Source organism: Python bivittatus, unplaced genomic scaffold (assembly GCF_059951505.1).
Source record: "Python bivittatus isolate LINGU-HERP-01145 unplaced genomic scaffold, Pbiv_v1 ctg000470_np1212, whole genome shotgun sequence".
NCBI lineage: Eukaryota > Metazoa > Chordata > Lepidosauria > Squamata > Pythonidae > Python > Python bivittatus.
In genome coordinates this window covers 2,514,773-2,541,729 of record NW_028277065.1, presented here as the reverse complement: position 1 = coordinate 2,541,729, position 26,957 = coordinate 2,514,773, and the positions used below count along the sequence as shown (strand labels likewise).

Below are 26,957 nucleotides of genomic sequence, written 5' to 3'. Positions count from 1 at the left end.
AATAATTTTGTCAGTGGCATATTAATTGATTATGTGTGGTCAAGTCAGTGTCAACTCTTAGCAACCACATAAATTTTCTTCAGGTTGATCTGTTCTCAACCTGCCTTCCAGGTCTCTGAGTGTTAAATCCATTATCGCTGCATTTGAGTCTGTCTACCTTGTTGCTGATCATCCCCTTTTTTTTCTTTCTTTCCACTTCCCACAGTATTTTAGACTTTCCAAGAGAGCTGGGGTTTTGCATAATTTTTCAAAAATATAGTAGTTTGAGTATGGTCATATGTGTCTTGAGTGAAAACTCTGGACTGATTAATTCTGTGATACATTAATTTTTTAATTGGCTATCCATGTTATTCTCAAAAATCTTCTCCAAAAGTGTTAATATTCTTCCTATTCTGCTTCTTCAAAGTCCAGCTTTCACATCTATAGAGTGTCACAGGGAAAACCATTGGCTGCATAGTCCTTTGTAGGTATCTTTGAAGGTATAGATACATCATGACATCGGAATATCTTTTTCAAGGCCTTCATTGCTACTGTACCAAGAACCAGTTTGCAGTATGTTTCTTCACCACTCTAGTCCTTACTGTTCAAAGTCAGTCCTACAGATACAGCAACTACCCAGCACTTCAATAGGTTCATTGCCAATTCTAAGGGTGCTGCTGTATCTCTTCATAAATGTTGCCCTGTTTGTATTTAATCATAGTCCAATTTTTTCCACTGGGTTCCTTGATTTTGTAATTAAAGCTTGCAGATCATTTGCATTTTCATCTCTCAGAATAGTGATATCAACATAGCACAGGTCATTAATATTTCTTTTTCCACTTTTAAAACCACAATCATCTTCCCTAAATATAATTTAGCATACAGTTTGAATACAATAGACTTGCTATCTATTTTATATACTGTACTTCACATAGAAGACTTGACTTTGATCCAAACTGGCCAATTATGTATCAGGGCAACAAGTAGCAGATACAGTAGCATTCCCTATGAAAAGTGAATGCATGTTTGTGTGGGGAGGGCGGGGGGGGCTATGACTCCTAAGCTGGCAGAGTGGCTCCAACAGATCCCAGGAACAACATCAGAGCTCTCTGTCCAGAAGAGTTCAGTGCTGGGAACAGCTAAGATACTGCACAGAACCCTCAAACTCCCAGGCCTCTGGTAGAGGACCCGAGATTGAGGAAGACACATACTACCCATAGGGGTGAGAGAAGAATATATATATATATATATACACACACACACACACACACACACACATATACACACACACACATATAGGTATAGGGGTGTGTGTGTGTGTGAGAGAGAGAGAGAGAGAGACAGGTGTCAAGTCTGTTTCTCATGCATTGGTAGAGTGTCTGTTACTTACTTAAAGGGGGACAGAATTTAAAACACCAATGGTTAGAAATCTTAATTATCTCCTAGATGATCAAACAACAGCTGTACCCAAAAAGTGTGCCAAATTTGTAACAATAAGTATGGCTCTTAGATGTCTCCTGATGCCTCCTTCCAACTACTACTTTTTTCAAGCTTTCCTGTACCTGTTCATTTTTGTTTTACATTTCATATATTGTTATATTGCTATACTTTTTAAAAAATTACTCTTGGATGATGATGATGATGACGATGATGAAGATAATAATAATAGAAAAATGTATATTGTAGGAAATAAATCACACATTAGGATAAGTGGTATTCCAAAATGAATGTTAAAATATAAATGAATTATTCATTATAAAGTCAATAAAATAATTTGACTAGGGAATCCTGACTATAAAAACCCATGGAGTTTTAAAATTAAATTAATTAAATTAATAATTTTGGAAGAGGAGTGGTGGAAGGGAGATTGAAGAGACCTTGGATGAACTCAGGAACAAACTATATGTAACATTAAAAAAAAATCCTTATGCATAGTTATACAATGAATATTGAATAAATATTCTTTGTTGTTGTTCAGTTGTTAAGTAGTGTCCGACTCTTCGTGACCCCGTGAACTATATCATGCCAGGCCTTTCTGTCCTTCACTCCTGATGCTATCTAACCATCTCATCCTCTGCCGTCCCCTTCTCCTTTTGCCTTCAATCTTTCCCAGCATCAGGGTCTTTTCCAAGGAGTCCTCTCTTTGCATTAGGTGGCCAAAGTATCTGAGCTTGAGCTTCATTATCAGTCCTTCCAATGAGCAATCAGGGTTGATTTCCTTTAAGATTCACTGGTTTGACCTCCTAGCAGTCCAGGGGACTCTTAAGAGTCTTCTCCAGCACCACAGTTCAAAGGCATCAATTCTTCGGCGCTCAGCCTTCTTTATGGTCCAGCTCTCACAGCCATACCAATATTCAAAACATAGGCACCTACCCCAGCTCTTTAAACTTCAAATAAACCTAATTACTTCAGAAGTCTTTCTAAGTTGTTGTTGTTGTGATTATTAAATGGAGGCAACAAAACAGATATGTTATAAAATGGTAACAGCAATCACAAAAATCATGCAACTCTCCAACCCTGCCCATTCACTGTGGTGTCACTTCATAATGATCCCACCCATTTCAGCCCCTGATTTCCAGAACAAAGTACAAAGGAAAAAAAAGCATGATCTGCTATGGCAAGAAAATTGCTTGCTCTCTTGGAAATAGAAGGCTTTCCATATTGAAAACCTTACTTCATGAAAATATTGATATAATATTGAGTGTATATAGCAACACTGGACGGCTTACAATATTTAAAAACAGCACAAACAAAATAAAATACACAATTGAGGAGCCAAACCAATCAAAGTTGTGGGCCAGAAACCATTGGTTTGAACACACATGGAAATTACTTCCATGCTTTATGCTAAGCTGCCACAGGTTAAAGACAGAGCATCAGGAGCATCATACATAGAAACATAGCTGAGGGTAGGATGGTTTTCCTACTTCCTATTTACATGCACATTTGTTTTTTTAAAGTACTGATTCCCAAATCAGGGTTCTTCAAGATGTACTATGAATGCAACTTCCAGTACTTCCAGAATGTTTTAAAGGGATGCTTCATCAGTGATCCCTTGTCTAGGATACATTTGCATATAGCTAATGATAATACAAAGCAGGTTTTCATTGGATTTCTAGGCTGCATGGAAGAAAAGGCTTAAGATGAGTTTTTGAAAATAAGAAAGAAGATAAGATCAGTGTTTGTCCACCATATCAGTAGGGCAACTACAGGTGCATGAGCCCATTTTGTGAATTCCTCAGAGCTTTGTCCTTATTTGCCATTGTATGCAGGCATGCAGTTTATCACTCAAATTCGCAGAAACCTGTTTTCAAGTTTTCCTTCTGAGTTTAATGTTTGACTATGTTATATTTTATTTGTAATTTGTGTTTTCTTTCTTTCTTTCTTTCTTTCTTTCTTTCTTTCTTTCTTTCTTTCTTTCTTTCTTTCTTTCTTTCTTTCTTTCTTCTTTCTCCTTCTCTCTCTCTTTCCTTCTTTATGGTTGGTTGGTTGGTTTTACAAACTTCTCCATTTTATGTATATTTCTTGCCTGAAAGACCCATTTTTCAGAGTATAATCCCCAGAATATCAGTTAAAGTCTAAGTATGGCCACAAATACCAATATAGTTTCCCACCCAATTTAGAAACTTGCATTCCAAGATAACAGATGCCTATTAATTAAATTCATATGAGGCTTAACTAATTCATGATACATACAAGAAACATATTTTTACATATCCTTCTCTATCATGTGTGATGTTACTTTTAAAAAAATGGATGATAAATATATCAAAGGTAGAATTTCATAATCAAATAATTATTTTAGACAATTAGATCATGATACTGTAAATATCGACATTTAAGAATGAGACCCAACTCGATTAAATGATATGATTTCTTTTCTTCAAAATATGTACTAAGCATGAAAACAAAACCTTTGAAATTCAAATTTGTGTACAGTATATGGCTATGGATGCATGTATTTTATACCCAGTAAGAGACTCCTAAGTTCAATATGTAACATATCAGGAAATATTGTTTTCTGCACATCAGAATTGTAGGAAAATTTTGTTGATGAACATTAAGGTCTTGGAAGCAACCTGAGATTTCCAGTGAACATTTTCATTCCTTCTTTAAAATCTTTGTTTCTCAAAGAGTATATTTGTTGATTGACAACTGGAGTTGCCATTGAATAAATGAGAGACACAAGCTTGTCCTTGTCTAGGGAATAGGCTGAAGAGGGCCTGATATACATGTAGATGATTGCAGAAAAGTAAAAACTGACTACCAAGAGATGTGAGGAGCATGTGGAGAATGCTTTCTTCTTCCCTTCAGTGGAACGGATCCTGAAAATAGTCCTCATTATAAAAAAATAGGATGTTAGAGTCAACCCACAACTACCCATCCCATACACCACATTTGCAACCTTTGTCATAGACTCATTTCTACTGGTGTCTGAACATGCAAGATCTAACACTGGAGGTATATCACAGAAGAAATGGTTGATGACATTGGAATCACAAAAAGAAAGGGGCAGCATAAGTCCAGCATGTACGGCAGAGTTTATCATTCCAGCAATCCATACAGTGGTTGCTATGGCGACACATACTTCTTTCCTCATGATAACAGTGTAATGCAAAGGGTGGCAGATGGCAGCATAGCGGTCAAAGGCCATAAACGAGAGAAGGACCAACTCTGACCCCAAGGCCCATATAATGAAAAATACTTGTGTGATGCAGCCATAGAATGAAATTGTTTTTCTATGGGTCAAAAGGCTCTGGAGTAACCTAGGAATTGTAACTGAGATGGACAATATATTCACTAAGGACAAATTGAATATGAGGAAGTACATGGGTGTGTGGAGTTTCTTGAAAGTAGATATGGTAATGAGGAGGAGGAGGTTGGCAGCTAGGGCTGTAAGATAGATGAATGCAAACACCCAGAAGAGAAGTAACTGCAGTTCAGGGGAATCGGCGAGACCCACTAGGATAAATTCTGTAATAGCAGAATGGTTTTTTATTTCAACAACTCTGATTCCAGTGCCCTAAAAAGATACATCATATTGTTAATTATTTAATGACTTAACCAGCTTATCACTTTTAATATTAAAGGTAATTAAAGGGTGAATAGAGAGCCAGTTTGATGCTCTGAAGAAAGGCACTGAACTAAAAATTGGGAGACCATAAGTTGTAGTCTTGCTTTAGGCCCAAAGCCAGTTCAGTGATTATGGCCATGTCACTTTTCTCAGCCCTTGGAAAAAAGTGATGGCGTACCACTTCCCAACCTATGTTGCCGAGGAAATGCATGGTCTTGTCCGTGTGGCTTCCAGGAGTCCAGACTGACTCAAAGGTACATACACAGACAAAATTGCTTTCCACTCTCATGGCCAGTCAAGAACCTTAGGTATTGAGTGGATTTATCCACTTTCACATAAAATGCTATATGTATTATAATCTGATTCCATATGTCAAAAGGACTTCATCTTGACTTTGAACCAATCATACCTAATAATTATTTTTTCATAACTTATTCCCAGTTCAGATGACACAAAATATAGAACACAATTCTGTATACAAAGTGTTTAATGAGGAGATAAATTGGAGTGCGATCCAAAGACTTATGCAATCATAAAGTTGCTAGTCTTAATCTGCTAAGAGAACCTTGGTATCTTACTGTAAAAGACCACATGGCTACTCATCTGAAAAACACAATTTAGTTTGTTTCTAAGTCAAATGCTACACAACTTTAACTATGCAGTTTTGGCATTAAATTGAGATTATTTCCAAGGGAAATGATCATTAAGAAATTTCTGTATTGGACTTTAATCCCTGGACATTTGTTGTGGACCTCTATAGACTGGAGTCATTACATCTTTAGTGTGTGTGTTTGTTTTTTTTTAAAAGTGTATTTCCTAAGAGTATGCAATATGCAAAGTTTTCCTTCAGGAAATTGATTTAGAGGTCACTTGATTGATTCTCCAAACTGAACTGAGTTGCTGAACTGGATTAAAAATATGGATAGAAGTGTTGAATGGCAGTACATTCCTTCAAGTTAATATGATAGTTTGGAGGAGATTTTCTTTTCCTTAAATTGAATTGACACAATGTGATGAGACATTTTAAAGGCTAAACTGTTGCAACATAGCTGTCTTGATTGAACAGATTTTTGTGCTCCTTGAATTTGCAGTTTTGATGTGATTTATGAACTGAAGGATAAAACTATGTTGGCAGGGTATTGTGTATTGGCACCATTTCACCTGAAATGATGTTTAGTTATTCAGTGTCAGCAGTACTTAAATTAATTACACCTACTTCATTCCAGTGATTTTAATATGACTGTTCAAAGTATGATGAAATCTGGACTGAATACCTAATTTTAAGCTGTAATTTGTTCCTTATATTGTTATTCTTTTTTCTATAGAATTTATTTTTGCAAAGTTTAGATGAAATTAAAACTTTATTCATATTCTATTCATTTCTGGGTTTTTTAAGCCTCACTAACTTGTTTAGTTTATAGTGAATTGGAAAAATGTTTTTAATTTTACCTAGTTATTTCTTTTAACAAAGTTTTATTACTAAAAAAAAAAAAAAAAGTCAACAGTATCCTGATTAGTATATTTAGCCATACCCATAGTAACAGGTTTAGCAAAAACTAGGAATGTTTAGAAATCACACTTATTTTATGTTGCTCACAGTACCTTATTATAAGATTATGTAATCCTGTAAAAAACAGAACATTAAAAAATAATATTTTGAAGGAGAACATTTTAAAAAATGTTATTTTTGAGGTATTACAAAATATGGTTGCTACTTACCATGTGAAGAATGGGGATTCTTCCCAACCTTACCATGTGAAGAATGGGGATTCATCCCAACCTTGACATAATGCTAGCCCCACATACCCAACAGCATGCCAAAAAACCCCCAACAACAATTAATTTGACAGGTAAGGTAGTCATGGTGTGTTTACTCATGATATCCTAAATATGTATAGTTGGCAAATTTTGCACAATACAATGCCATGAACCATGTTTACAAACCACAAGAATTGTGTTTATCCACAACACTAAACCAAAAAGCAAACAACATTATGGCTTGCTGACAATTCACTTTCTCTGGTTGATTTCTGCTCTTGGTTGACAGATGCTATTTTTCATAGTTTCTAAACCCGGAAGTTCTTAAACATATAGTCTCATTTGGGGACCATTCTAATCTATTGATCTGTCAACTGCTTACAAATGGTCTATAGATAGACAGTAGTAATATATGCTAGAAAATAAATGGACAAAGTATGTAAGACTTGAGAGTTCCAGAAATTATTTTTGACTGGCAAAAAGTTTTAGATTTCAGGATAAGTTTAGCATTGAATTCATTATGTATCAATTTTAATGGATATTATATGGACATTTTTCATTACTTTTTTGGGGATGGGTAGGGGAGGTTTATAATTTTTAGATTATTTTAACCACTATAATTTCCTTTTCTTTGCATTATCACTATATATTGCTCTTTTTTGTTTCTGCTGTGACTGTTTGTATCTCACTATGAAAAATCAATTAAGAATAGAAGGGGGCATCAGATTTTCTAGTGGTTTCCCTTGAAGAAGGCAGAAAAGTTGTTTCTGGGCCTACTTGGCTACCTTTCAGGGGCTGGATTGTGAGAATCAAGATCACAAGAGGCAAGGGTTCATCCACCCATGGCTGAATGGCCATCAGTGAAAAAGCGATTGACGAAACGTAGGTGAAAATTGAAGGAAATATCCTATACTACATGCCACGATAGAATGGGCATGGAAAGGATATGCAGGCCTACAGCTACATGTTCCTCTCCCTTACCCACATGTGCACAGCAAGTCCTCCTTCATCCCTCACACTGTGCCTGCTGCTGAATTGTATCTGAGAGGTAGAGCAGTGTTGTCCAAACTTGGCCACTTTAAGATGAGTGGACTTCAACTCCCAGAATTCCCCAGCCAACCATGGCTGGGTGGGGAATTCTGGGAGTTGAAGTCCACTCATCTTAAAGTAGCCAGGTTTGGACAACACTGGGATAGAGGGAAAGAGAGAGAGAGATGGGAGTTCAATGGCACAAGCCTCCATGCTCCATGCACAACCCCTTGCACTTTCTGATGTGGTCCTTGCAAACTCCAAATATGAAACATGTATCATGATAACCCCATTTGGGGAGACACAGTCAATGAGGTGAAGCTGTGGGCATCCCAGGTTGAGTCTAAGCTGAATCAGGTTATATGAGAAGGATTATGACAGAGTTTTATATGCTGTTTCTCTGGTTAACAGTAACCAGAGAAGTCTTCCCCTACGAAAAGAAGACATGTGATTTGAGATATTATTCAACTTTCTTAAAACTCCACTGAATTTGGAATTAATTCAGATCAAAGTGAGTTTGAATTCTAGTCACAATTTACATTGTTCCATTTCATCCTTATTTAGGTCACAGGCAGAAAACATTATTAACATTTAAAAAATGCTTTAGCTAGCCTTCCTCTGAGTGCCTTATCTGAACTTTATGTGATTCTGTCCCTCCTCAGAATTTAAGGGGCAGGGAAACCAATCACCCTATTTACTTTAGTAGATGAAGGTCAGAAATGAAACAAAGGAAGCTGAAGAATTATTCTTTTTTAATAGAGTCTAACTGTATCTTAACTGTATCTTATTAAGAAATATGACATTTGTGAGAGGATATACCCTGTAGTGCAGTCAGGAACATTACTTCAAGAAGTCCCGAAGTTATAGAATAAGAGTATTTTAGTAAAAACTGTAGATAAAGATCTGGGAGAAAAATGTAGTTAATAATAACACCAATATGAAATTCAGTCAAGATTACATCTAATGTTGAAGATATTTACCTTCATTCTTATATCTTCTTTGTTCTTATTGGACTTGTTTTTCTGTTGGATGGAAATATATTTTGGTTTGGCATCTATCATCTGCAAAACATTGGAGCCAATCACTTTTTATCAGTCTGACTGGGAGGTTTGAGTTTGTGGTAGGCACCCTTATCTCCACAATAACCCAGATTCCAGGTTACAAATCTTTCTTCTAATAAGCTGATATTATACCTGGGAGAAACACCCTGGGGACTTCAAGAGAATCCATAATTGGATGCTTCCAATTATGAAGCAATACTGTATTTGTCCAAAACCAGAAGAGAGAAAAGAAAAAGTCCCCACACCCTGTGTTCCCTCAGGCTGGCACCTTGTGCCACAAACCTTTCTCCCTTCCGTTTTCACTGGGTAGACTGGTGCCATCCTTCCAGCTGATAGACTGGCACTCCTCCCCACTGAAGATAGGATTCTGGAAACAACCATTTTCCTTTGCCCTTCCCCACTACATGCTTCCCATGATGGTTAGCAGGTAGATCCTCCACTTGGATGCCCCTCTCCTCTTTTGTGGACCTTGGGTAGACTATACCCATTTGGCTCAGGGAAGTGAATAGATCAGCACTTCTTTCCCTGAACCCTGCTCCAACTCCACTCTTCCATTTCAACTGCACTCTGCTGGTCTGGAGAGGGTTTGCCCCAACTTCAGACTGAAAAATGTCCCTCCCTTCTTCTTCCACTATCACCTGGCTCTCTGCGGGTGGGAAAACCACCCCTACTGCCCTCAGAAAACTGGGTCTCTACAGAGGAACCCTCTCCCTCTTCCACTTTGCCCTTCTTTCCCTCTCCTCTCTCTTTCCTTGGCATTTCCCAGGAAGGCCAGCCCTCCTTAAGACCCCTCCCCCCTTTCTTTTTCTTCTGGTAGACCTTGCCAGAAAGTTGCACTCCTTTCCCTGGGAGATGGGCTCCATGCAAATGTACCCTATACCAACCCCGCTTTTCTATTTCCTTCCCTCTTTCCTTAGACTTTGGCATTTAGACCAGCACTCTACTTGAAAAAGGGCCCTCCTTCCTTCTCTCTCTCTCTCTCTCTCTCTCTCTCTCTCTCTCCCCCTCTGCAAGTAGGAAGATCAGCCCTCTTGCCCTCAGCAAACAGACTCCCTCCCTGTCCCTCTTTACTATTTTCCATTTTTTCTTTCTGTTTCCCCAGCATTCCCCAGGAAGTCAAGCCCTCCTTTAAGCATCATCCCACCCTCTCCCCCCCTTTTCTTTGCCCCTAGTGGACCCTGACCTTGGATGAACTGACTCCTCAAAGAAGAGAGAAAATTCTGCCAGCAAGGGTTGATCTTCTGAGCCCTGGCTTGATAGGGTGTCTTTAGTGTCAAGAGCAAACTGATTGGGCAGTTTGAACTATATAAGGAGGATCCAGCTTTTTATTCTATCCAGGACCACTCATTGCTGAAAAAACATTATACACATCTGTTACAAATCAAGAAAAGTGAATTTACCAGGGCTTCCTGGCTACATTTAATAGCAGCATCACAAGCCAGGAACCCAGGCTTATTTTGGCACCTGATAGCTTCCCATTCAATTACTAGGCCCTTTCATTTCCTTACCTTATATCGGCAACAGTATGGGAGGACCATTTTAGGTGATATATGCAGAAAAAGACTTTCCCAAATAAAAATCATCAATTTAATTTTAACCAACTCCCTAATTCTACCCCAGTTACAAGCTCTGAAAAAACAGGCCTTGTAAAGCAGCTTAAGCCTGGTAAAGCCAGTTCTCTTGCAAGAATTGCATCACACAAATACCAAAGGATGGAGGTCTTGCCATCATACATACATTTATTTATAACTAAAAAAGATGAACACATTTGCCTAACAAAATCACTCTCATTTAATTTTATGATTCTTGGAAATTTTATTTATTCACTCTGTTTTACTGTTTACTTTTCTTTTTTTTTTAGTCCTCCATTTCTGAATATATGGAAGAGATTCTGAAGATGGTTCTTAATATAAACCAATATGATAAGAATGTCAGAGCACAGCTGCCTATGAAAATGGCAATGGAAGCTGCAGAAACCATGATTTCATTCAGGCTTATGTCTGAGCAGGAGATCTTGAACACTGGTGGTACATAACAGAAGAAATGATTGATGATGTTCGAATCACAGAAGGAAAGCTGTAGTACAAGTCCTTTTTGAACTGAGGAATTTAGTATACCTATCAACCATACCCCAGCCATTGTCAAATTGATGTGCAAAAAGTACCTAGGTGTGCAAAGGTTCCTGCAGACACTGAAGGCGAGCATGATTAGGAAGTTTCCTACCAGAGCCACTGCACAGATGAAGAAGAAAGTCCAAAAGATGAGAAATTGATATTCAAGAGAACTGGAAAAACTTATTAAGATGAACTCTTTAACAATGGAAGAGTTCTTCATTTTCAAATTGTGATACATCAAAATGAAATAAGATATCACTTTGTATAGACATCCACTTTCTTGGGATATAGATTATCTCTAAAAACAAGCATCTCCATGATACGGTACATTGTTAAAAATAAGTGACGATCTGGAAAGAAATCTCTATTGAGACAGATTTATAAAATAGTTGAAAATTTCTAGTTTTCCAGTAAGTTTTCTTTACCACTCAAGATGGCTAAAACTCCAGGGTGGGGAGAAAGGTGGGGAAAACAAGCAGTTAGTGCTCAAATGTTTACACATAACTAATGTACTGATGCTATTGGACCCCAAACTGGTGAATGACCTCACCCAACAATTTCATATACTGTAGATGTTGAACAAAGGGGATACAGTGTTGAGCCCTGTGGCACCTGATAGAAGTGGAGCCTTTGGTACAACCTCTCCCCATCCACCCACCAATACTGACTGGAACCAACCCCCCACCAAAAAAAAGGGGGGGGGGGAAGAATTACCATAATATGGTGCCTCCAATTCCTAACCCCAGGAGCTGGTCTAAGAGGATACTGTGATCAACAGTACTGAAAGCTGCTGAGAACTCAAGGAGCAGATGGATGGATATACCACTTCCATACTGATTCTGCCTAGGTCATCACAAGCATGACCAAGGCTGAGATGGATTTAGATAATCTGCTTCTTCCAGGGCCTTCTGCAACTGCAGCCTGACCACCTTTTCAACAGCAGAATGCAGACAGGATGGTAGTTTTCTAAGATAGTTGGTGGGGTGGCCTTTTGAGGAGGGGATGCACCACTGCCTCCTTCATGACTGAAGGTACCACCCCCTCTCTCAAAGAGGCCATTACCTCTTTGAATTGCATGGGTTTCCCATAGGTTTCTAGGTGCAATTTAAAGTGCTGGTTATCATCTATAAACCCCTACATGGCACAGGGTCAATATATTTGAGGGCCTCCTGTTCTGGTGATTCCTGCCAATCCTACCAGATCAGGCAGGATGGGCATGTTCCAGGTCCCTTCTGTGAAACAGTGGCATCTTATGGGACCTTGGAGATGCTTCTTATCTGTTTCAGTCCATCCTCTTTGGAACATCCTCCCCCTGAGGTTCGGACAGTCCACTTTCTGTTATCCTTTTGAAAAGTTAGTGTAGTCTGGCTTGTGTTTTTGCCTTGTTCTGGAACAAAAGGCTTAAGGTGAATATTTGAAAAGAAGAAAGAAGATGGGATAATGTTTATTTACCACATCAGTGGGCCAAAATGGATTCATGACCCTTTTTTTGTGACCAGAGCCTTCTCTTCCTAAACGTTAAGTTTTAATTATGGTGTTTGTGATGTCTCTTGGTATTAAGGAAGTGTTGTCTGTTTGTTTCTTTTACAAATATCCCCATGTTATGTTCATTTTTCCACCCAAATGAGCTTTTTCAGAGTATAATCTCCAAAATATACTTAAATATTAAGTATTGCCCTGAAATCCAAAATAGTTTCCCACCCTATCCTAGCAGGTTGTATCTCAAGTAACAGATAAAAATTAATTAAATTCATATAATACAGAATCAATTCATATATTATATTCATGTGATATAGAATCAATTCAAGATACATATAGGAAACTTATCATTTATAGATCCTTCTCTAAGTTGTCTGCTATTATATTTTTAAAAAACTGTGGAGTCCTTGGGGTTCTCTGAGGTTGGTTCTTTTCTTGCAAACATTTCATTACCCAGCTAGGGAACATCTCCAGTGCTTTAATTTTAATTTCTATTTTTTTAATGTGCTTAGCACAATCATCAAATAATTCTTTAGACAATTACATTAGGTTGTAGAGCAATAATAATTATAATAATTATTAGTTATATAAGAAATATGTTAACTAATACATTAATTATTTTAGATTACATCAAGATATATAGCAACATTTAACAATGACACCTATGTCTATTAAGTCATATTTTTCTTCAATTATTTACAAATGATGAAAGCAAAAATTTCAAAATCTGTATTATCTATCTGTCTATGCATGCATTTTATATTGTATAAGAGACTCCAAAGCATAAAATGTTACTTATAATGAAATAAGGTTTTCTGCATATCAGAACTGTAGAAGCATTTTGTGGATGAACCTTAAGGTCTTGGAAGCAACCTGAGATTTCCAGTGAGCATTTTCATTCCTTCTTCAAAATCTTTGTTTCTCAAAGAGTATATGAGTGGATTAACGACTGGAGTTACCACGGAATAAAGGAGAGACACAAACTTGTCCTTGTCTAGGGAATAGACTGAAGAGGGTCTGATATATGTGTAGATGATTGCAAAAAAGTAAAAACTGACTACAAAGAGGTGTGAGGAACATGTGGAGAATGCTTTTTTCTTCCCTTCAGTGGAACGGATCCTGAAGATGGTCCTCAGTATAAAAAAATAGGAAGTTAGAGTCAGTCCACAACTACCAATCCCAAACACCACATCTGAGACCATTGTCATAGATTCATTTCTACTGGTGTCTGAACATGCAAGATCTAACACTGGAGGTATATCACAGAAGAAATGGTTGATGACATTGGAATCACAAAAAGAAAGCTGCAGCATAAGTCCAGCATGTGTGGCAGAATTCATCATTCCAGCAATCCATACAGTGGTTGCTATGCCGATACATACTTCTTTCCTCATGATAACAGTGTAATGCAAAGGGTGGCAGATGGCAGCATAGCGGTCAAAGGCCATAAACGAGAGAAGGAGCAGTTCTGATCCCAAGGCCCATATAATGAAATATACTTGTGCGATGCAGCCATAGAATGAAATTGTTTTTCTATGGGTCAAAAGGCTCTGGAGTAACCTAGGAATTGTAACTGAGATGGACAATATATTCACTAAGGACAAATTGAATATGAGGAAGTACATGGGTGTATGGAGTTTCTTGAAAGTAGATATGGTAACGAGGAGAAGGAAGTTGGCAGCTAGGGCTATAGCATAGATGAATGCAAACACCCAGAAGAGAAGTATCTGCAGTTCAGGGGAATTGGTGAGACCCACTAGGATAAATTCTGTAATAGCAGAATGGTTTTTTATTTCAACAACTCTGATTCCAGTGCCCTAGAAAGTATATTATATTATTAATTCTTTATTGATGTAACCAGCTCATCATTTGTAATATTAAAGGTAATTAATGGTTCAATACAAAATATAAAGCAAAATAAAGCAAAATAAACAAACAAAAAAACAGAAAAACCCAGATCTTTTCTCTCAAAACTCATGGTCAGTCAAGAACCTTAGGTAATGATCAGATCCATCCAGTTTGAAATAAAACACTTTATATATTCCAATCTGTTTGCATATGTAAAAAAACTTGATTTTCTTAATACTTAACAATCACACCTGTTATTTATTTATTTATTTATTCATAAATTGTTCCCATTTCAGATGACATACGAGGTACTGAACAGTTATTTTTGGATAGTGTTAAATGACCAGTTAACCTAAAGGTGAAAATTAGTAATCTGCCTGAAGAAACTTCTTACCTTACTGCAATAGGTCATATAGCTACTTATCTAGAAAATGTAATTTAGTTTGTTCTAAATTACAACAGACAGTAACAGACATTAAATAACACATGTCATCTGTGCATTTCTGGCATTAAATAGAGATTATTACCAATGCAAATTTTATTATGGAATTTTTACTTCATACTGGGACCATAGAATATTTTTGAGGAGCTTATTTTCTGGCCACTTGCTGTGGCCCGTAGAGACTGGGATCCTTCTGTCTTCACTGTGAATCAGAACAGAAAAACAATTTTCCTAGGACTACGCAAAGTTTTGCTCCAGAGAATTGATTCAAGGAAACTTGATCAATTCTTCAAAATTGAACTGCATTGCTAAACAGGATTAACAGTTTGGATGAAACTGTTGAATGGAACTAGATGCCTCCAAATAATTGTGATGATTTATTATTCCCCCCCCCCCCCTTAAACTGAAATGACTCAATGTGCTGAGACAATTTGAAATCTAAATTGATGCTTCTTAGCTTTCTTAATTGAACAGACTTTTTATGCTCCTTAATGTGTAGGTAGGAATTGAAGAGCAAAGCTTTGTTGGCAGGATATTGTGTATCTGCACCTTATGATTTGGAACACTGTTTAGTTATTCAGTATCAGTAGTACTTCAATTAATTATAAATACTTAGGTCCAGTTACTTTTATGTTTCTGTTCAAAGTATTACGAAATTGAGATTGAATGCTTGCTTTTAATAGCTATTATGTCTTCCTTACATCATTATTATCTTCTTTCTATAGGATTTAATTTTTTCAAAGGTTGGAAAAAGAATCTAATTAACTTTATTCATATTTTCTTCATTTCTATATATTTTCTAAGCCTAAGTAACCTTTTTGGTGATAATGAGTTGCCAGACTATTTATGGCATTACCTAATTCTCTCTGTTCATAAGGTGTTATGAATAAGGCAATCAGTTTTCTGAATAGTGTGTTAACCATAAACATAGTTTAGCAAGAATGAGCAGTGTTCAGCAAACACAGTTGAATTGATCATCCACACTCAGTGCTTTTAAGCTTATGAAATCTCAATTGCCTTAACATAGCACAATAAAAATATTTTGAAAGAAAATATTTTTTAAAGAAATATTATATTTGATTTTTTTAAAAGGCTGTTATTTACCATATGAAATATGGAGATTAGGCCCATACCCTGAAATCATACTTTATTTTTATTATATGAGGGGGGGGGGAGGAAATCAAAAGATTTCTCATGTAGAAAATATGATTAGTTTTATATATTCATATGATGATATAAAATTCAGTTCTTAACCAGTTACAGTCATTTCACTAACCATAGATGAAAATGAGAAAAATTATAAACTAATACACACAATATACATTTTGGAATAATCCTCCAAAAGAGACTCCTGGCCATAGAATTCTTGTTCAGAAAAAGGAAGACCATTGTACATTTGCCTGTAAGAATATATTTGTGTGTGTGTAACATTTATATTCTGGACATTTCATTATAGAGTTGAATGGAACTTTGAAAAAGTGTTCCTTGAAATGTACAGGAACATGTAAAAACCCTTCTTTTTTAAGCATGAAAAGAGCTGTGTGACTGCTTTGAAAGCTCCTCCTAATTGTCACCTTTCATGTGTGCATACACAGCTTTTTTTTTCTGTCATAAAACTTTTTTTCAGCTTTGTAGCATGTAGCATTCAGAATGTAGCATGCTTGAATGGCATTCTATTTTCACTACAAGAGGGACTGAATGAATGAATGTGAAGCTAGGTAAGAAAGCAATGACATGAACTTGATTTGATTAAGATGAAACAAAACAGTTATTTTCTGATAGAAACTTTACAAATAACATGAGTAAATAGTGAAATACAATTATTTATTCCTCACTCCTTCTTACTCTCTAACATTAATTCTCAGGAACTACACTTGCATCATTTCACTTTTCTAACACTATGAGGCTTATGACAAAGTTGGATTGATTCTGATCAAGGCTGGCCACTGTAGAACATTACAAGCATCTTCTTTCCTTTGTGAATTGCACAAGTTGGAAAACACAGATGGTTGGAGAACCATTATAGAGTGAGGAGCAAAGTAAATGCAGGCCAATCCCTAGATTTAATTATATGAGCAGAACTTGCAAGTGATAGGAACACATACTGATATACCTCTTAATAGAAAAACAAGGGCATCTTTCAATCAGATATTTAAATAAGAGTATTCATCTAAGTTTCCCTTCTAAAATAATTAGCTAGAATTCATACTTCTGACTTCTCCAAAAGCTTCTGGAATGGTTTTGGAAGTAATAAATAATAATAAAGTGGGACTGAAGAGAGGTGCTTTAGACATTGTGTAATTTCTAGCCTTCCTTCGCATGCCTTATCTGAACCTTATGTTATCCTGTCCCCACTCAGAATTTAGTGGGGGTGGTAGAAACTTCTCATCCTATTTATTTTAGGTTAACAACAATAGCTGATGGTGAGTAAGGAAAAATACAAAGGTTCATGGCATGGGTGAAACCAAGTGAATTCATTTGCTAAAAGCAGAATGATTCTATTTTAATGGAATTAATCTGACGATGTTATATATCCACTAATTAATATGAGATGCGTGAAAGAACTGTAATAAAGTTATAGTATAAAAGCATAAGTAACAATCTGAGACAAAAATGTACTTAACAAGAACAGCAAAAGTTAAAATCAGTCTATATGCTATCCAATATCCTAGTTATTAAAAGTAGTGGAATTGTAATGTACCATGTTTAGTCTGGAACTAAATCCCTCCCTCATAGATAGCCAGAAGTGGTAGGAAAAGTAAAAAGGATGGAGAAATGGAAACAGTTACCTTCATTCTTATTTCTTCTTTGTTCGTGCTGGTCTTTGCTTTTCTGTGGATGGAAATAAATTTGGTTTGGAATCTATTAGCTCCAAAACACTGAAGCCAGTCACTTTTATCAGTCTGTTGGCGGGGGGGGGGGGGGGTAAATCTGTGATAGGCACCCTTATCTCCAGAATAACCCAGGATCCAGGTTAGAAATCTTTCTTCTAATGAACTGATGATGCACCTGGGAGAAGGACCTTGAAGACATGAAGAGAGGAATGATTTTTTCCAATTCTGAAACAATTTTTGGGAATTGTCTCTACATTTGGGATGTTCACATGAGTCCAACTTTCCTTTTAGTTTGGATCAAATAAAATCCACTTGTTTAGAAGCTCTTTTAAATGTAGTTGTTTCAATGGGGAGATTTACAACACAGTGTTGCCTCTCTAATAGATGTAAGCCTGGATGAATTAAGAAGGTCATTTAAATACTGTATATGGATTCTTTAAAATATACTTTTCACTTGTTCAATGAATTTTGTATATATTTTCCAGAATGTATATTTTATTTATAACACCCGCCCCCCCAAGTCCTACAATGTTTCTTCATTGTGGTGGTGGGTTGTTATTGGGAGGGACTAATGAATAATGACAGGACTGTGAAACAAGAGTATATACATATGCCCCAACAGGGTCACCCAAGGCGTGAAGTTAATCCCAGCTGCCCATTTAAGGCAGGGAGGCACTTGTATTGGTCAGCAGTGATACAGGCAAATGCTGGAAGTGAATTCTCATTTTAGTGGCAACAATAAAGGCATAATTTACACTGCAAAGGAGAAGACAATAAGCCACGATAAGACAATAAGACAATTAAAAATAAAAGAATATAGTAAAGAAAAAGAAATGAAATATATAAATGACTTCCCCTTTCATCACAAGTATAAATAATTTTAGTAACATATCGCCTTCTCTTAAAATAAAACAAACATTCTCTTCTTCCCATATCCCATCTCTTATTTATAAAGAAATCCTTAAAGACTCATTGTTGCAGTCCTTATATCAGCAAAAGTCCATTAAAGGTTACCAGAGATAACCTTTAACCTTGATCAAATAAACCAACTTTATATTCCTTCTTTTTACTTTTAACAGTGTTTGATCTTTAGTCCCTTCAAATAATGTCTTAGAACTTGATTGCTTTTCATGTTCATCAATGCAGGAAAAGAAAGTCTGAAGCTGCAAAGACAGTATTGCAGTGGGAACACAGATCATCAAAAGCATGAATATGGGAAAGTGCAACACAGTGAAAGATGAAATCCATCAACTACACATTGATATGAGGCATCAGCAAATTGAAATGGATCGGAATTGGACACTTTCAATCAGAATATCAACTGTTTACTACTCATGACATGAATAAAAAGAAGAATTGGCACTGCTTTCATACTATCAAAGAATACAGCAAAGGTGGTACATGGATACAATGCAGACCAACTAATATTAATTAGATGTCACATACAGCCCTTTAGTATCATGATTATCCAAGTGCCTGCTTCAACCACTGATGGAGAAGAAAGTCTTTTGTGGTTATGCTCAATCTGAAATTAATAGAACATGTAAACAAACACTTCTGTATTTCATACCACAAATTCATGCATAAAACATTGTATGCTATCATGTATTTCTTCCATGTTAATTTCCATATTCAAGACTGGGGTTACTACAGACTAAAGAGTAGCAATAATATTGTTTTCTTCTAGAGCAGTGTTTCTTAAACCTTTTTTCTCTCAGAACCACTTCCTACTTTTAAAAATTATGGAGGACTCCAAAAGAGCTTTTGCTTGTATGGGTTATATTTATCAATATTTACCGCATTAAAAATTAAGATTGATGCATTCACTGCTGCTACCACTTTGATGAGATTTAAATATTATATTATTTTTCAACATAGGATGGCAAACAGTTTTGATTTTGTGGACCCCTCAGAGGGTCTCAGGGGACCCCCAGGGATCCTAGAACCACATTTTAAGAAACACTGCTTTAGAGAATACATTGAAGCAGATTGACGGAATGTTTAAATAAGTGTGGAATGGTAAAAGCTGATGACCAAACCATGGGAAGAACTTGGATCATCAGAATTTCCATCATTAACTTTGGTTGGGATACCTCTCCCTCAGACTGAATTGATGAACAATCTGGGGGTCTTTTTGGACTCATGGCCTCTTGAGGAGGGGACCCACCATCCCAAACACTACCTCCTTCCTCAAAAAAGCTGACAACCTTTTGAACTGTACTGTTTCCCAACAGATTTCTAGTTGTAATTCAAAGTGCTAGTTTCAGCCAGTAAAGCCCTACATGACACAGTGTCAGAATTCAGTCCTCAACCTATCTCCAATGGTTTCTGCCCATCCCGTCAGGTCTGGCAGCATGGACATGCTCTCAGTCCTTTCTACTGTCTGCTATGGACGCTGCCCTTTGGAACAGGCTCCCCCTGAGGTCTGGACAGCCCACACTCTGTTGTCTTTTTGGAAAGCTTTAAAAAGCTCTATGTTCAGGTTCTATGGCAGGATATTTGGTGCAGCCTGGTTTGTGTTTTTGCCTAGTACTGAATGCTGCCTCCAGCACTTTCCTACTTTGTGATTTATTTCAGTGATCATAACATATATTCAAATGTCAATTTGCCTCTCTGATAGATTCTTCACTGGAAAATTGTTATGTTGGTGACACATTTAAGGAAAACTTTTTTTTGTTCATACAATGTACAGTACTTGAGTACAAAATAATTTAAAGATAAAATGCCATGATGTATGAGGAATAAACTATATATAGTTCTTTAAAAATGTGAATCAAAATGTCTACATCAAATGAATGTTCCAAGGAAATACAGGAAGAAGGAGAAGGGGGATGAGGAAGGATAAGAAGAGAAGGAAGGAAGGAAGGAAGGAAGGAAGGAAGGAAGGAAGGAAGGAAGGAAGGAAGGAAGGACACTATAAACTTCAGATGAACCTAACCCAGTAAATAGACCTTTGAAGTGTTTTTATTAAATAGCAATAAATACAAATACAAAAATGCCAGCCCTGCCCATTTACTGTAGTGTCACTTCGTACTGATCTTACCCACCACAGCCCTTGATAGCCTTTCCATGCTGAGAAAATTACTTCATGAAAGGATTCATTCATTCATTCATTCATTCATTCATTCATTCATTCATTCATTCATATCACAAGTCTGGATGGTTTACCATATTTTAAAAGAGTACAAACAACATGATATAAAACATAGACAGTAGCCAAGGAACCAAGGCAACGAAACTTCAAGTCCAGGAACCATTGACTTGAACACACATGAAAATGACATGCAGGCATTATGCTGAGTAACAGGTGACACGTTGAAAAGAGGCATCATAGGTGGCCATTCCATGTCTTTCTCTTGTTCCAATTGTTTTTGAATTCTCTTCCAATTCTAATTGATTCACATGTATCTGTGTGTTGGATTTCCAAATTTATGGTCTTCAAGATGTATTCTGAATACAATTTTCAGGATTTCCACAACGTTTATGCATTTTATATTGCATGACAGATTCCCAAGCACAATATGTAACATTAAGAAATATTGTTTTCTGCCCTTCAGAATCCTAGGAGAATTTTGTAGATGAACCTTAAGGTCTTGGAAGCTATTTGAGTTCTCTAGTGAGCATTTTCATTGCTTCTTTAACATCTTTGTTTCTCAAAGAATATATGAGTGGATTAACAACTGGAGTTACCACTGTATAAAGGAGAGCAATGAACTTGTCCTTCTCTACAGAAGAAAAAGGAGGCCTGATATATGTGTAGATGACTGAAGAAAAGTAAAAACTGATTACAAAGAGATGTGAGGAACATGTGGAGAATGCTTTCTTTTTTCCTTCAGTGAAACGGATCCTGAAGATGGTCCTCAGTATAAAAAAATAGGATGTTAGAGTCAACCCACAAGTAACAATCCCAAAAAACACATCTGAAATGATTGTACTAACATGGATTATACTGGTGTCTGAACACGCAAGATCTAATATTTGAGGTATATCACAGAAGAAATGATCGATGACATTGGAATCACAAAAAGAAAGCTGGAGCATGAATACAGTTTGTACCGAAGTGTTTAGCATTCCAGCAATCCATACAGTGGTTGCTATGGCGACACATACTTCTTTCCTCATGATAACAGTGTAATGCAAAGGCTGGCAGATGGCAGCATAGCGGTCAAAGGCCATAAATGACAGAAGGAACAATTCTGACCCCAAGGTCCATATAAAGAAATATATTTGTGCAATACAGCCATAAAGTGAAACCATTTTTGTATGGGTCAAAAGACTTTTGAGTAACCTGGGAGTTATAACTGAGATAGACAATATATTCACTAAGGACAAATTGAATATGAGGAAGTACATGGGTGTGTGGAGTTTCTTGAATGTGCATATAGTAGACATGAGGAGGAAGTTGGCATCTACAGCTGCAGCATAGATGAATGTAAACACCCCAAAGAGAGGTATCTGCAGTTCAGGGGAATCAGTAAGACCCAGTAGGATAAATTCTGTAATGGCAGAATGGTTTTTTATTTCAACAACTCTGACTCCAGTGACCTAGAAAGATACATTATATTATTAAGTCTTTATTGATTTAATCAGCCCATCACTTTTAATATTAAAGGTAAATAATGGAGAATAAAGAGCCAGATTGATGTTATGGAGAAAGCCGCTGGACTGGAAATTGGGAGATTGTGATTTCCAGACTTGCCTTACACACAAAGCCATTTGGATTACTTTCTCTTTCTTACCCTTAGGGAAAGGTAATGGCAAACCCTTTCCAAAAAAAAAAAAAAAAGTTTCCAAGATAATTGCATGGATTCAAAGGGGTGTGCACGTCCGGACACACAAACATACACACAAAGATATTTTACTTTCCAAACTCATAGTCAGTGAAGAACCCTAGGTAATGATCATATTTATCCAATTTCCAATAAAATGCTGTATGTATTATAATCTGGCTGCACATGTCAAAAAATACTTGACATTTAACCAGTTATAACTGGTATTTATTTCCTCATCAGTTATTTTCATTTCAGAAGACACATGATATATGGCACAATATTTTGTAGAAAGTGTTTAGTGAGCAAATAACTTGGACTGTGATCTGTAGGTAGGTATGTAGGTAGGTAGGTAGGTAGGTAGGTAGATGATAGATGATAGATGATTGATAGACAGACAGACAGACAGACAATCATAAGATTAGTAGTCCTAAATTGTCAAAAGAACCTGGTTTTTATACTTTAAATGACGACATGGCTATAGGCATTTGATGTGGTTCTGTACAGACTAAGGTTTTTGCATCTTTACTAAGTATATAAAAAAGGAAAAATAATGAATTTCCTAGGACAGAGCAAAATTTTGCTTCAGAAAATTGATTTGAAGGAAATTTGTTACTTAGTGGTGTTTAGACTAACATTAAATACTTAGTTCCAGTGATTTTAATCTGACTGTTCAAAGTATAATAAAACCTGGACTGAATATGAATTTTTAACCTGTAATTTGTAATTGCAACACTATTATCCTCTCCCTACAGGCTTAATTCTGAAAGCCTAGAGGAAGGATCAAATTAACTTTATTCATATTCTTTAATTTCTATTTAAAAAAAAAGCGTACACAACTTCTTTAGGTTATAATGAATTGGAAAACTGTTTCTGACTTTACCTAGTTCTATTAATAAAGTGCTATTACTAAAAAAAAGTCAGCAGTACCCTGATTAGTTTATTTAACTGTGTCTGTGTGTGTGTGTGTGTGTGCATGTAAATGTACACTCCCTCAAGTCAGGGTTGAATCCTGGAGACTGCTTGGGCAAGTCCATGCAGTTTTCTTGGCACTATTTTAGAAGTGGTTTGCCATTGCCTCCTTCCTAGGCCTGAGAGAGAGTGACTGCTCCAAGGTCACCCAGCTGGCTTTGTCCCTAAAGCAGGACTAGAACTCACTGTTGCCAGCCTGATGTCTTAACCACTACACCAAACTGGCTCTGTGTATTTAACCATACACACAATTAAAATTTTAGTAAAATCTAGGAAAGTTAAGAGGTCACAGCTATTTAAGTTGCTAATCTATACTCCATGCATTTTCAGTTACGAAATCTTGCAACTTAAAACAGAATACTAAAAAAGCTTTTGTATCTGAGGGATAGAGAGAAAGAGAGTGATGGGAGTTCAGTGCTATAAGCCTCCATGCTCCATGCAGAGCCCCTTTGTGTTTCCAATGTGGTCTTTGCAAACTCCAGATATGAAACATGTATTGTATTTTGGACACACATTCAATGAGGTAAAACTGTGGACATCCCAGGTTGAGTCTAAGTTGTATTTGGTTCCATGGAAAGGTTTATGACAGAGTTTCATATGGTGTTTCTCTGGTTAGCAATAACATTGCTAAGTCCTTCCCCATGGAAAAGATACATGATTTCAGATATTATTCAACTTTCTTAAAACCTCACTGAATCTGGAATTAGGTCAAATAAAAATGGGTTTGAATTCTAGACACAGCTTTACTTTGCTCCATTTGATCCTTACTTATTTAGTCACAGACAGAAATTATTATTAATATTTTAACAACTTTTCACCTAGTCTTTCTGTGAGCTCCTTACTTGAACTTTACGCCATTCTGCCCCTCCCCAGAATTTAGGGGGGGGGGGAATAATTCTCTCTCCCTATTTACTTTAGTGGATAAAGGTCAGAAATGAAACATACAAAGAAAGTTGCAGAATGATTCTCTTTTAATACAATGTATCTAATGTTTGCATATTTCTATTAGAAAGAATGACAGTTTGTGAGAGAATATAGTGCAGTGTGGATCATTATTTCAAGAAGTCCCAAAACATTAGAATAAGAGTGTTTCAGTAAAAAATGTAGATAAAGATTTGGGAGAAAAATGTACAGTAATTCATAAGAACACCAATGTGAAATTCAGTCTAGATTACATCTAATATTGAAGATATTTACCTTCATTCTTATATCTCCTTTGTCCTTATTGGACTTGTTTTTCTGTTGGATGGAAATATATTTTGGTTTGGCCTCTATCAGCTGCAAAACATTGGAGCCAATCTCTTTTCATCAGTCTGATAGGGAGGGCTGAGTCTGTAGTAGGCACCCTTATCTCTGCAATAACCCAGATTCCAGGTTAGAAATCTTTCTTCTAATAAGCTGATGTTACACCTGGGAGAAACACCTTGAAGACTTCCAAGAGAATCCATAATTGGATGCTTCCAATTATGAAGCAACATTTCTCCAAAACCCAAAAGAGATAGAATAGAAATCTCTCCCAACCCTGTACTCCCACAGGCTTACTGCCCTGATCCCCAGGCCCTAGTTCTTCCTTTCCTTTCCTTTCCTTTCCTTTCCTTTCCTTTCCTTTCCTTTCCTTTCCTTTCCTTTCCTTTCCTTTCCTTTCCTTTCCTTTCCTTTCCTTTCCTTTCCTTTCCTTTCCTTTCCTTTCCTTTCCTTTCCTTTCCTTTCCTTTCCTTTCCTTTCCTTCCCATGATGGAATGTATCTGTCAGAATCCTTGCAATCCTTGCTAGCTTGCTTGCTTTGTTTCTGCCATTGCAGATAGAAAGGGGGGGGGGGCATGCCAGGAAGGAGCCCTTAGAAACAGATGGGCTGTTATTGGATTCTCAAGAATGCTCAAGGTCCTACCAACGCGTGACAGAGAGAGGACTGTGAAAGCTGGGGCTAGGAGGTGGGGAGGGGGTGCACTAAGAAATGGGCAAAAGTAACTTTGTGGCATGTGCGGGCTTAGTCTTAGCAATGCTTTGGATCTGTACACTACTTCTCAATAACTGAGCTTTTCTTTGAACCCATATCGGTTTCGAGTGGATCTTCTTTCGTTGGGAATTGGAAGTGACAGATCATTACAGTATCTATGAGGAGAAGGGTAATGTGGGAGATCAAGGCTATCAGGAAGGAGGGGGTTCATTCCAGGAGGGGAAAGGAGGTAAAAGACAATACATCCCTCAAGGGGAGTGTGGGAAGCAAAAGAGGTTCAGGACAGCCACTCCCTAGAATCTCCCAGGGTATGTCCATTAGTTGCTGTAATATAGATTTAGTTTGGCAAGATTCTGTCTATATGGTGTAAGCAAATAAAGGAACTTTACTCAACTGGACTGTTTCATCATTGTTCTTGGGCTGGGACTGACCCTTCCCTTCCCTTCCCTTCCCTTCCCTTCCCTTCCCTTCCCTTCCCTTCCCTTCCCTTCCCTTCCCTTCCCTTCCCTTCCCTTCCCTTCCCTTCCCTTCCCTTCCCTTCCCTTCCCTGGTAGACCAGTGCCAGGGAATACTGGATTTTCTCCCTGCCAGAGAGGGGTCTTTGGAACATGTCCTTCTCCATTGCCCATTGTGGTGCCCCTTTCATGTTTTCCTCATGTTTGGTGGGCTGGCCTTCCATAAAGTGATCCTCTGCACAGATGCCCCCCTCTTCTCTTGTTTTCCATCCCATGGGTAGATCAGCACCTGGGAGACAACTCCATTCAAGAGGACCCTACTTCGAACACCCTCCTCTGTTTAATCCCTTCTTTCCTTACACTTTGATGGTAAGACCAGCACCTTGCTGCTCAGGGGTGGCTTCCCTGCTACACCAACCCTATGAAAATGGATGTCCCTCCTATATCACCCCCACCCCAACTCATCTCTCGGTTTGCAGAAACATTTGTGAATTCTCCAGAACTTTCTCCTCATTGCTTATTTGCTATTAGCATCCGGTGGTGCAGTTTACCAATTTAGCAGAAACCTGTTTTCATCATTTTTTTTCCAATGTTTAATGTTTTCATTGTGATTTATATATTGTGAAAGGAAGTACCTCTTTATTTCTTAGTGTTTTTTATTTCTTTGTTGGACAAATTTCCCCATGTTATGTACATGTCTTGCCTGAATAACCTTTTTTTTTCAGAATATAATCTCAGAAATTCCATTACAGTCTAAGTATGTACATCAGTACAGTTTCCAAACCCATCTTAGCAGGTAATAGGTAGTTCTTAATTAAATTCATATGATGCTGAACTAATTCAAGACACATACAGGAAACTTATTTTTTACATATCCCTCCCTATTATGTACAATGTTACATTTTAAAAAATGGTAAATAAATATCTCAAAAGTAGAATATGATAATTAGATAATTATTTTGGATAAGTACATCCAAGTGTATAGCAAAAATTAAGAACAAGACCTATTTGCATTAAATGGTATTATTTTCTTCAAAAAATGTATTAATAAATCCAGGTTTGTATGGCTATGGCTGTGGATGCATGCATTTTATATTGCATAAAATATTCTTAAACACAATAGTAACTTATAAAGTAACATGGTTTTCTGCACATCAACATTGTAGCAGCCTTTTGTTGATGAACC

General features: G+C 37.0%; 3 protein-coding genes across 3 annotated transcripts; all 3 read right to left on the bottom strand.

Moving 5' to 3' along the window:
- Nucleotides 1–4,039: 4,039 nt before the first annotated feature.
- LOC103052554 (olfactory receptor 13G1-like) lies at nt 4,040–10,439 on the bottom strand. The gene is made up of 3 exons (XM_088143028.1): nt 10,410–10,439; nt 8,821–8,901; nt 4,040–5,002 (listed from the first exon to the last, which is right to left on the bottom strand). The coding sequence occupies exons 1-3, from the start codon at nt 10,437–10,439 to the stop codon at nt 4,040–4,042; spliced, it is 1,074 nt and encodes a 357-aa protein (XP_087999154.1).
- A 2,909-nt stretch (nt 10,440–13,348) lies between these two features.
- LOC103052781 (olfactory receptor 13G1-like) lies at nt 13,349–14,754 on the bottom strand. The gene is made up of 2 exons (XM_088143027.1): nt 14,737–14,754; nt 13,349–14,311 (listed from the first exon to the last, which is right to left on the bottom strand). The coding sequence occupies exons 1-2, from the start codon at nt 14,752–14,754 to the stop codon at nt 13,349–13,351; spliced, it is 981 nt and encodes a 326-aa protein (XP_087999153.1).
- Nucleotides 14,755–21,218: 6,464 nt separating this feature from the next.
- Nucleotides 21,219–24,562, bottom strand: LOC103053009 (olfactory receptor 13A1-like). The gene is made up of 2 exons (XM_007438588.2): nt 24,557–24,562; nt 21,219–22,163 (listed from the first exon to the last, which is right to left on the bottom strand). The coding sequence occupies exons 1-2, from the start codon at nt 24,560–24,562 to the stop codon at nt 21,219–21,221; spliced, it is 951 nt and encodes a 316-aa protein (XP_007438650.2).
- Nucleotides 24,563–26,957: the final 2,395 nt, after the last annotated feature.

Bases quoted from the DNA above. Each gene is read 5' to 3' on its own strand.
- LOC103052554 (XM_088143028.1), bottom strand. From the start codon at position 10,439: ATGGTCCTCCCATACTGTTGCCGATATAAG. The intron at 8,902-10,409 runs GTAAGGAAATGA...AATGTTTTGCAG, and splicing joins CATACTGTTGCCGATATAAG to ATGATAGATGCCAAACCAAA. The intron at 5,003-8,820 runs GTAAATATCTTC...GTATCTTTTTAG, and splicing joins AAGAAGATATAAGAATGAAG to GGCACTGGAATCAGAGTTGT.